Genomic DNA, 11082 nt, shown 5'->3' on the forward strand with positions numbered 1-11082 from the left:
AAAAAAAATATAACGATCGTAAATCTTCAACGTCGAGGAGGCTTAGAATACAAATACAAGAGGGTCGTCAACCACAGTTGGAATAATTAACAAGATACTCTAATGAATAGAGACAGAACAGGGAGGTGAAAAGGATACAGCACGGAACGAAGCACTTATGTTGGTCGGAAAAAAAGGGAAAATAAAGCCAGTTTAGACACTCGCGGCTGGCGCAGTTCCTGCATTACCAGCACCTGCATTAGCAGGCGCAGCCTTCTCCCTTCCATACCCATTCGAATATCCAGCACTACCCCCAAGAGCGTTCCTCGCACTATACTCCATCATCGCTCCCACCTTCGCAAGCGTCAAAAGACCAAACGCAACCCACGCAAGAGCAACAATGACGATCAGAATACGACCCTGTTTACCTGGTCCAGCGATGGCGCGTGTAGGCCAGTTGTGTGTTGCGATGGCTGCGCCGATGAACCACATTATCCAGATGACGAAGTTGCCTGTCGTTTCGCCGTGCAGGAAGCCGAAGCCACCGAACCGGGATGTAGAAGTGCCGCCTGCTCTATTTAGAGCGGAACGATGGAAGAGGAGGGTTAGAGGTGCCCAGATGATGGTGAGGATTGAGACGACGAGTAACTCGGCGACGATCGGGTCTAGGTGAAGTTCATGTCGATATAGACTTTAATATGTACGGATGAGGAGCTGACTGACCATGAAAATGGAGATTCTTGCGTGTAAAGTTAATGCGGAAGCCAGTGATGCCAAGCTCCGCGACGGAGATCATCCAGAGGAGAGCATAAAGGGCTCGACGATGAGGAACGTAGGAGTCACGACCGACCATTTTGCTGCAACAGCGACGAATCAAGAATTCGTGTTATAATGAAGTCAAGGGTTTGTGGGAGGGTATAAGGTGTAAAGCGGGAACGCAGGCAATCGAGGTCGTGCACTCCAGGTGTTAAGAGCAATAACTCAAGTCGGACGACTTTATACTGAATTCAAGTCTCTTCTGGAGAGTTCGAGTAATAGTGGTCATAGGTTCCGAAATATACACATACACACGATGGGAGCGGGAGGCGTTCTCATGGGTGACGCCATGAAACGCCCGACGGAAGAAACGAAGTTGGACAGAAGGATACCCATCTTGGCTCGCATCCATTCCCATCGTATCCGAGTCCCGAATTCGTATATTTCACGTTCCCATCTCGTGTAGTAGTACCAGATTGAATGTTGGCGAAGCAAAGGTTTCCAATCAAGTGATGGTCTCGGCCACAGTTCAGTATACGTAGTGAGAATAACCAAAGTCGCGTAACATCAAAGGGTCTTCTCGTATTCACACAGGAATAGACTGTCTAGGATATCATTGAAAGACGCCGCCTGATGTATTTCCAAATAGAGTGGTCACACCAAAAGCACTATATTCGAGAAGCCGCGATATTAAACGCTGTACATGACAATATGACTCAGTAAGCTTACCCTTGGAGATAATAGGATGCGGCACCGAGTCATTGACGTCTAGATTACCACAAATATTGGCACTCTGGACTATAGTCAGGCCGCCTGATTCGATTCTAGAAACGTGTATGCTTCAGGTGACATCACGGGGCGTCTCAATGAGTCTCATGTGGCAAGGAATCTCAAGCACGAAATTCAACATGCGAGGAAAATGCGCCGTTTTACAAAGCGCGAAGCTAGAAGATTACTTCTGAGAAACGGTAGCAGCGGGCTTGAGATCAGTTCGGGAAACTCCAGGGTCATGTAAACTTCTGCGCATGTAATGGGATGGTCAATCAAATAAGGTGTTTGAATGAAAAGGAAGACGGTGTGGAACTAACAATAGCAACCGTCTTCACATGTTCAACTTAGGCTCTGTCGGGATTCCTGACCTGATCGGAGAATCGGACTCGCTTTAATGCGAGGAGTTAAAGACGTTCTGAGCAATGATATCAGCTCATAAATAGACAAACAACATTACGAAAGTAAATCGCGTACGGAAAACAGAAACGGACAGACCGGACTCGACTTGATGTATTACCGAAAGCGTCCACACATTGTACAAGAGAGCAAGGGATGTTGAGCTTCTTTGAACATAATGGAATTTAGAAGGTTATTTTGCTTTGAATATCAAAGAAAAGTCGTGCGAGGCACCGTGGAGACCGCGTTCACAAAGCACAGCTGGACTAAGTATATCATATGTTGTGATTTACCACCATCCCGGACTGGGCCACGGAGTCAATAATTCAGATCGACGAGAGTTCAATCGCGCGGCGAATAAGCTAGATTTGACGCGTCCTTTTTGGCTACTAAACGTCAGCGCTCGCCGTACAATGTCTAGTATTGAGCCACTGCGTCCAAGCAGATAGAGAAATGTACGAAGGTAAGATGTTATTCCAAGTTGACATTTTCGGCAACTACAACCGAGATGACATAATAACTTTATTATATAAACAAAGTAACGTGACGTGCGTGAATAATTCGCGCGAAGCGAAGAAATGATAATTTCCGACCCACCATTGCACGTCTCGTCATCGTTGGGGTTCGCAAATGCTGCAGGTTTTACGAGCATCTCAGCGGGTTAGTGTCTTGCGATTATAATTCATTTGAAGTTACTGACAAGTGAGTTGGTAGATATCACCCCGGGTCATTGCCCGGTCCCGACAAACGGGCAGCATCCTCGCTGTGCGAGGCTTTGCTACTCCGTCGGAACCATACGATGCTATCATCGTCGGTGGAGGTTCGTCTGCTTTCATGGTGTCACATTTGAGCCTAGCTAAACTATGAGCAGGTCCCGGAGGGTACGTCTGTGCCATCAAGGCGGCACAACTCGGTCTCAAGGTTTGTCCTGCGCTCTTTTCGCATTGTTCATGAGCTGGCGTCCTAACTTCCTCTTATTTCTATTCAACTTATGGACCATTTGTACTTTATGATGCAATGGTAGACGGCTTGCATCGAGAAACGCGGTGCGCTTGGTGGAACATGTCTAAACGTCGGGTGTATTCCGTCCAAGGCAATGTTGAATAATTCGCATTTGTACCACCAGGCAATGCATGATATGAAGCATCGGGGTATTGATAGTGAGTTTTGGTCTCTGCTTTGGATGTTTAAGTTGCCATTGGTGAAATGCGAGGAGGGAGTTGGATGGATTTGACAGGGGAGCGGGAACGAACATTTCAAGAAACCTAAATGGGTGTAATACACCGCGCTTCCTATTTTCTCCTCTTGTGGTGACCATAATTCTGACAATATAATTTTAGTCGGCTCGGTCTCGTTAAACCTAGATACCATGCTCAAAGCCAAGGTTCAGTCCGTAACAGGCTTAACAAAAGGTGTAGAAGGTCTCTTCAAGAAGAACAAAGTCGACTACATCAAAGGCACCGCATCCTTCGTATCACCAACCCGACTCGCAGTCCAACTAAATGACGGAGGAGAGGCCGAACTCGAGGGTAAGAACATTGTCATTGCAACAGGCTCTGAAGTCACTCCCTTCCCTGGCGGTGCAATCACCATCGACGAGAAGCGAATCGTTAGTAGCACAGGCGCACTTGAGTTGACGAAGGTACCGAATAAAATGGTAGTTATTGGTGGTGGGATTATTGGTCTCGAGATGGGTAGCGTATGGAGTCGACTTGGTGCAGAGGTGACTGTTGTCGAATTCCTTGGTGGAATCGGTGGTGCAGGTATAGACGAAGAAATCGCGAAGCAGTTCCAAAAGATCCTCGCCAAGCAAGGACTGAAGTTCAAACTGAACACAAAGGTGCTCAGTGCGGAACCACAGGGCGAGGACGGACCTGTGTCCGTAAAGACAGAAGCAGCGAAAGGAGGAAACGAAGAGACCTTCGAAGCAGACGTCGTACTCGTCGCTGTTGGTCGTCGACCATTCACCGATGGCCTCGGACTTGAGAAGGTCGGTGTAGAGGTAGACGAGAAAGGTCGCGTCGTGGTCGATTCGCAATACAACACATCCGTAAAGGGCATCCGCTGCATCGGCGACGCGACTTTCGGCCCTATGCTCGCACACAAAGCCGAAGAAGAAGGCATCGCCGTCGCAGAATACCTCAAAACAGGACACGGACATGTAAACTACGGTGCCATCCCCTCCGTAGTCTACACACACCCCGAAGTTGCATGGGTAGGCGCGTCAGAAGGTGACCTCCAAAAATCGGGAACAAAATACAAAGTAGGGAAGTTCCCGTTCCTCGCGAACTCGCGTGCGAAGACGAATTTGGATACGGAGGGGATGGTGAAGTTCCTTGTGGAAGCGGAGACGGATAGAGTATTGGGTGTACATATTATTGGACCCAATGCGGGTGAGATGATTGCTAGTGCTGTGCTAGCTATGGAATATAGCGCGAGTGCTGAGGATATTGCGCGAACGACTCACGCTCATGTACGTTTTCTAACATTGAAAATTTCTCTTGAATTCTTCGACTAACTGACTTTCTGCTTTATAGCCGACGTTGAGCGAAGCGTTCAAGGAGGCAGCCATGGCGTCGTACGACAAGCCGATCCATTTCTGAGTCTGTTGCCCCCTATAATTGTAGAACCGGGGCCATGGACGTAGAATATGGGTAGTTCGTACCTTACGTGTCCGTATTTTTTAATCCTAATTCATTAGATTCAACTCATCTTTCAACGCTTTTCATAACACGTAAGCTCGATGGGCCAGAATCAAATTTAAAGGGCTGATCTAGTCATTGATGAAATACGGGCAAACCGGTTCGAAACGAGGAGCCCATGAAATTGACCCGGCCATTTCTTATCGAGTATCCATTAGGGAGGATGAATATTAATCTCGGGTTGTACGGTAATTCTGTGGAAGCTTATGGCAAAGTGCAAGTACTGGAACACTGTAGGTACGGTAAAACAAGGAGTAGACACGGGTCGTTTGAGCAATTTAGCCCAACGTATCAAGTGTAATTTACGTCCGGACACCTTCGGAGCTGCAAAATAAAGACTTGACTTTCGGAATGGTTGGACATCCGATTCCTGTTTATTTTACTGGAGCTAAAGGAGGATTTCTAGAGTCTAGTGAGTTGCAACGCCTGTTCAAATACCAGTGCATTTTAGCAGTGAGCCTGAGCGTACTTTCTGAAGGAAAAGACGGGTCTGTCGACATGTGTGGTTATCGGTTTTATGCAGAACGGAGTCTAGCAAGGACACCAAACACAACAAGCTTTGTGCAGGAAAAGAAAGATCCGGAGCTGATAAGAGCAGATATCTGTTCTAGCTCAGATCTGGACATCGCTTGAAACTGAATGCTCGGCCTTGGACGGAAGTATGCACCTTGCGATAGTTATGCGGAGTATGCGCATGTGCGTCGGTGTCAGTCGGTCAAGCGCCCAGGTACTGAAGCGAGTCAAACTTTATATCGGAGGTTGGTCCATAGCATCAGCGACCTCACATAATATTTTGAGAGCGTTCTACTGTGAGGTTCTTTCACCCGACCTGGACGGCTTTATGAGCAGGAAGCAACTGAAGAAGAGCCTTAGAGCGACCGATGCCAGAGTGACGAAGCAAGTCGAATCACGTGCGAAAGTGAAAAGCACAATTATCGAGGCTGTGATTTTGGTTAGGTTGCCTCTGACTTTTTATCACCGAACGTCGCTTAACCTTCTCAAATCACTTGGCGCTCTATACAATACAATGGATGACTTCCCGTAAGGCTTTCTGACGAGAAAAATACAGGCATTGGACGTTCCTTTAAACACCAATTTTGTTTTCCCCTGCATTTCTTTCCACATCAAAAATTTACTTAAAAATTTATGTATCTAATGATTATATGTATAATACTATATGCCTGAAATTTTCCAAGCTATTAAGTGCTGTAAAAAAATTAATATGAAGATAAGAAAAAAGTGAGATTATGTCACAAAAGTTGTTCCTTTGAACACTCCTGTGACACTCCATCACACTGGCATGCATTCAACCTGTCCACCCCTATCTTCTCAACTCACACTCCTACATTCACTCTCAGCTCACTCCTCTTACTCTTGTTTATACAGGCAATTGTTCTATAGTCATATCTGCACCTTCAGGCAAAATTCCTGCATTATGCATTGTGTCTTCACAGGTCTAGGTTGTATTCACCACATCCAGACACTGCTTCTTCTTTGTCAAGGCCCCTCTCTTGTATTATGTTGTCCTTGTCAGCAACAGTATAGAGGGGACCTGAAGGCTCAGTGAGGGGACCCAGGCTACAACTATCCTACACAATGGAAATATGGAACACAAGCACCAGAATGTAGTCAGAACTTGCAGAACAGGCAGAGAGAGAGAGTGAGACAAGAGTAGAGTATATAGAGTGAGCCTAAGAGTACAGGACTACCTAGAGTAGACAAGATCAAGACTGCAGGACTAGTCTGATCTTGTACACCTATATATACTAAACTACACAAGAGTACTCAGGGAGTATGAGCTACTAAGAATGATAAGTTATGAAGAATGAAAGAAAGGAATGTCAAAGATAAAGGTACAAAGAATGAAGGGATGGACAAAGGGTAAGAGACTATAGAATGAACAGAGAATGAAGGGGTAGTCAAAGGAATGGAATGATGAAGTAAGGGAGGGTAGTAGTAAGAGTCAGTATGTATATAGTTTATAGACAGTACCTCTGAGGGACAGAAGTCCTGAGTTCTAGTATAGAAGGGTGCAGAATCCTTAGAACTGAAAGTAAGAGAGTAGAGAACCATAACATCACCCCCCCTCTAAAACCAATTGTTCTAATTAGTAAACATAGGGCTTGGTTAGTAGCTCAGACATAAGTTAGAACAGTAGAGCTTGGAAATCTGTAAGGCTGAGTTTGTACAGAGTACTAGGATGAAGCTGATAGAAATCTCAGATTGTCTTAGGAGTATAGGCAAGGTTCTTGGCAGGTTCCTAAGTACATTCCTCAACTGGGTATCCCTTCTAGTAGATAAGGAACTTGAGCTTTCTGTACACTAGCTTAGTATCTACTATATACTCTACTTTATATTCTAGTTTAGAACTGATAAGTTCTGGTAGAGGTGGTAGGAGTCTTTGTTATGAAGGAAAACTAGGATTGTAGTACTGAGACAGTAGAACCTTGTTAAACACTAAGTGTATACACTTCCATATTGTTAGAAGTTAGAGTTTGTAGACAGAGGTACTAACCTTCTTTTTAATAACAAAGGGTCTAAAGTACTTGTTGTCTAACTTCTTTATTAAGCAATCCAAGGTCAGATTAGTAGCTTCTAGCATAACCTTGTTACTAGGTTAGTAATCCTTGACTGTAGACCTCTTCTAATCATAGTTCTACTTTATGACCTGTACTACCTTTTCTAAAAGAGCTCATACATCCTCTCTAGTCTTATGTATCTGTTTTACAAAGTCTGTTACAGATTCAGAACTACTGTTCTGGTTCAAAACTGTTCTCTAGTACAAATATCTCTCATGATTGAGAAAGAATAGAGACTGTCCTGTTGTAAAGTGTTACTAGTTATTGTGTACAAATTCTGTTAGAGCTAACTATTCAGACTAATCCAATTACTAATGATTAATAAGCATTCAGAGGTAGAGCTCAATCTCCTGATTGACTCACTCAGTTTGACTGTTAGTCTGTAAGTGATAAGTAGTAGAAGGGTTCCCTTGAATTCTGAGAAGTGTATACAAGTCCTGTATAAATTTCAACTCAAATTACAGTCTACAATTATGAATGAGCTTCTAAGGGAGTCTGTGTAACTAGAAGACATAATCCTGATAAATGTGTACTATACTTTCAGAAGTGAGTTCTGTTCAGATTGGAACTGTATAGACTTGCTTAGAGAATCAGTCAACAATCATACAGATAGTATTGTAACCCTAAGACTCAGGTAGCTTACTAATCAGGTCTACCAAGACTTCTTCCTAAGGGTGATCCAGGATTTAATGTGAATGTAGGGGAGCTTAAACTCTTGTCTAGTAGGCCTTAGTCTATTAGTACATATTGTAACTAGTTATGTACTTTAGGATTTCTCTCTACATTCCTGACTACTAATAGTTCTGAGTAATGAGTTCCTGTGTTTTGTGTCAGTCTAAATGTTCTACAGTCAGATTGTTATAATAAGCTTAAACAATGTCCTCCTACAGCTTCTAATCCTTTAGAACATATAGTTGGCCTTCCTAGTAAACCTGTCCATCCTTATCCTCCTCCTAATCCCTAGCCTACTTCTCTAACTACTTTACTACAACCTAGTCCTGTGTGTGTCTTAGAGCTTACTGTATGTAAGTGACAAAGTCAACATTCTTAGATTTGAGTCAGATCTCTTAGATTGTCTTAGACACAAAACAGGAATTGTCTAGGAGAACAAGATTTTTGTTATCATTCTCCCTCCTTTTATAACCTACTTGTCTTAAGAGTAAATCAGCTTTTGTTATTTGTATTCTAGGTTTGTAGGTTAGTACAAAGTTATAGTTCTATAGTTCTAACATCTAGTAGGCTTAGTAGTAGTTAAGCTTCTAAGACACCTGGAAGTACTAGAGATTAAGGTGATCACTCTAAATCTTGAACTTCTATACAGTACTAAGGAGATATTAATACTACTCCTTTAGAGAACAGATAATTACAAAGAGTTCCTTGTTATAAATAAGGTAGTTCTGTTCTGTTACAGAGAGGGATTCTGATTAGAATACTATCAGACACTACTTTCTGTCAATGAACTAGGACAGTACTACTCTATTTACAAAGTTGGAAGAGTTGGCTTTGACTCAGAACTTGTTCACAACTGTTAGAACTACTAATACAGGCTTACTAGTAATAGCCTACTTAAGAGACTCAAACACAGACTACTACTAATCATCCTATTACTAAAGAACATTTTTACTAGTGAGATTGTGAAGGGGCCAGGCAATAGTACTAAAGTCTTGAATGAAGCATTAGTAGTAGTTTACAAACCTAAGGAATACTTAGACTTGTTTCAGGTTCTAAGGTTATAGCCAGTTCTGAACTACAGTTACCTTTGCTAAATCCATACAGACCTCTCCTCTACCAATTACAAAGCCTAGATAATCTACTGACTCCTGTGTAAAAGAGTACTTTACTTCTTAGAGGAACAGTTTATTATCTTAGAACTGTTGTAGAACTACTTAGATTAGTCAGTAATAGTGCTTGACTGTCTGAGTAAAGATCAGAATGTTGTCTAGATACACACTAATATTCTCTAAGTTAATCAGATCTGTAAGAATGTAATTCATGAATGATTAGAATGTTGTAAGCAAGTTAGTTAGTCTAAAGAACATTATAGTCAGTTTGTACAATCTGTGATTGGTTCAGAACACAGCCTTCTACTCATTTCTGTCTTAGATCCAAATATTATTGTACTCTCATCAAATGTCCAACTTAGTAAAAACCCTGAATGTATGTGTCTTATTAATAAGCTTCTGAATCAGGGGGAGTAAGTACTTGTTTTTGATAGTACCCTTATTGAGACAATAATAATCCTAGACTAGACAGAGCTTCCTATCTTTCTTTTTAATAAAGAAGAAAGGGGAGACTATAAGGGACTTTAAGGGTTGGATCTGACTGTTCTAAAGATTTTCCTAAAGGAACTCATTGAGTGCCTCCTACTTGTCTCTGTTGAGTAGGTAGACTTTGTAATCCTTAAGTTGGAAACCTTTAGTCAATTCAATTGTATAGTCCTAGGGACAGTGTTTAGGAAGCTGGTTAAATTCCTCTTTACTAAAGACTTTAGGGAACTCTTAGACAAAATCTAGCAGGCTGAGTCTATATGTGTTCTAGAGTAGAGTTGTTCTAAGAGGGTTCTAGACTGGTTCTGTCTTAAACATCCTTTAAATCAACTCTGTTCTACTTTGACTAGAATATGTGTCCACATATTTATCCTAGTTAAAGAAGAACAACTAGTTACCTTTATTAGAACTGTTAGTAACATTAGAAGTGTCTGTATCTACTTAGAACAGTAGTACAAGGTAGCTGTAAAACTTGGAACACTAATCAAACATGAGTGTTTACTCTAACTAGTTAATAGTAGGGTTGTAAGCTTTGAGCCATTTGAATCTAATAAAGATGTCTGTCTTTCTAAGGTTAGTGACTCTAAACTCAATACTTTCCTTATAATCCTAAATAGTCATCTGTAGTTGGACAAACTTGGTGATCCAACCATTCTGGTTCAGGGTTCTGTCTATATTGTATACTAGGATCAGAAGTAGAACATGTTGAGTAGGGAGGTAGTGTTCCTACACAAAAGCCTTATTAATGTACAAACTAGTGTATCTACTGTTTACTAGAGTCTTTGTTTAGATCTGGAAGGATCCTAAGAAGAGAGCTAAGAGGACAAAGACTTAGAGTTAGTGTTTAGAACATTCTCTAATAAACTACTACTTGTTCTGAAGGGAATGTACAGCTTGTACAGTCTTGTTGTCTAAGAGGGTAAGTATATATACTAACATTTCCTCATTAACCTCTCTCTTTTGACAAGGACAGACTTATGTTCTTAACTGTAAACTCAGCTGAGGCTATCCCTACTTGATACTATAGACAAACTACTGAGTAGTAAACAGGGCTAGGTAGTGTTCTGAATGTTCTGAGATTCTAGAATGTAGAAGTGACAGGTTAGATTGTACAGATTTAGACTCAGATAAAGTGTAAAGAGAAGAATCAAAAGAATCAGAAGAAATAGGAGAACTATCTACTTTTGTTTTTGACTTTTTTCTTTCTAATAAATAATTTTGTTGATTTATTTTTTCTACTTTTTCTACTTTTTCTACTTTTCTTACTTTATTTACTTTTAATCCTACAGTGTCTATTGAATCAAAAGTAGCTATTAAAAAATCTGAGTTATAGCCCTTTAGTACTACATTTACTGTTAGGCCTCTACAAAATCCTAGAGTATGTAGTTAGAGTCTAAGAGTTCTGAGGTGACTTTTAAATTTGTAGAAAAGGCTTCTTACTACAAATCCTACTTGTCACTCATTATTACTCTAATGACCTGACAGATATGCTATTACTTCTGTAAGCAGTTCTTAATTTAGTGTCCTGACTTTCTGTAAGTAAAGTATACTCCTTACTTTCAGGCTTCTCTAATGTCTATCAGAACAGATTGATTATGAATTATAGGTAGATTAATCTGAGGGCTCAGAACT

At 41.6% G+C, this 11082-nt stretch overlaps 3 protein-coding genes across 3 annotated transcripts; 1 reads left to right on the forward strand and 2 right to left on the reverse strand.

Moving 5' to 3' along the window:
- Positions 1-5: 5 nt before the first annotated feature.
- On the reverse strand, positions 6-896 carry FOMMEDRAFT_139746 (uncharacterized protein). The gene is made up of 2 exons (XM_007265002.1): positions 703-896; positions 6-644 (listed from the first exon to the last, which is right to left on the reverse strand). The coding sequence occupies exons 1-2, from the start codon at positions 830-832 to the stop codon at positions 193-195; spliced, it is 582 nt and encodes a 193-aa protein (XP_007265064.1). The 5' UTR covers positions 833-896; the 3' UTR covers positions 6-192.
- On the reverse strand, positions 893-1698 carry FOMMEDRAFT_18883 (uncharacterized protein). Its single transcript, XM_007265003.1, has 2 exons — positions 1465-1698; positions 893-1403 (listed from the first exon to the last, which is right to left on the reverse strand). Exon 2 carries the CDS (start codon positions 1151-1153, stop codon positions 947-949), a length of 207 nt encoding a protein of 68 aa, XP_007265065.1. The 5' UTR covers positions 1154-1403; positions 1465-1698; the 3' UTR covers positions 893-946.
- An 806-nt stretch (positions 1699-2504) lies between these two features.
- On the forward strand, positions 2505-4729 carry FOMMEDRAFT_120573 (dihydrolipoyl dehydrogenase). The gene is made up of 6 exons (XM_007265004.1): positions 2505-2562; positions 2617-2722; positions 2774-2823; positions 2927-3062; positions 3243-4375; positions 4440-4729. The coding sequence occupies exons 1-6, from the start codon at positions 2533-2535 to the stop codon at positions 4503-4505; spliced, it is 1521 nt and encodes a 506-aa protein (XP_007265066.1). The 5' UTR covers positions 2505-2532; the 3' UTR covers positions 4506-4729.
- The last annotated feature ends 6353 nt before the right edge of the window (positions 4730-11082 follow it).

The sequence above is a fragment of the Fomitiporia mediterranea genome (genome assembly GCF_000271605.1).
Source record: "Fomitiporia mediterranea MF3/22 unplaced genomic scaffold FOMMEscaffold_4, whole genome shotgun sequence".
Taxonomy (NCBI): domain Eukaryota; kingdom Fungi; phylum Basidiomycota; class Agaricomycetes; order Hymenochaetales; family Hymenochaetaceae; genus Fomitiporia; species Fomitiporia mediterranea.

What these genes read in the sequence shown, in the direction of transcription:
- FOMMEDRAFT_139746 (XM_007265002.1), bottom strand. Translation starts at nt 832, where the DNA reads ATGGTCGGTCGTGACTCCTACGTTCCTCATCGTCGAGCCCTTTATGCT. An exon ending in CAAGAATCTCCATTTTCATG is followed by an intron (nt 645 to 702) that starts GTCAGTCAGCTC and finishes AACTTCACCTAG; the next exon opens with ACCCGATCGTCGCCGAGTTA.
- FOMMEDRAFT_120573 (XM_007265004.1), top strand. Translation starts at nt 2,533, where the DNA reads ATGCTGCAGGTTTTACGAGCATCTCAGCGG. An exon ending in TTTTACGAGCATCTCAGCGG is followed by an intron (nt 2,563 to 2,616) that starts GTTAGTGTCTTG and finishes GTGAGTTGGTAG; the next exon opens with ATATCACCCCGGGTCATTGC. An exon ending in TGCTATCATCGTCGGTGGAG is followed by an intron (nt 2,723 to 2,773) that starts GTTCGTCTGCTT and finishes AACTATGAGCAG; the next exon opens with GTCCCGGAGGGTACGTCTGT.
- FOMMEDRAFT_18883 (XM_007265003.1), bottom strand. Translation starts at nt 1,153, where the DNA reads ATGGGAATGGATGCGAGCCAAGATGGGTATCCTTCTGTCCAACTTCGT.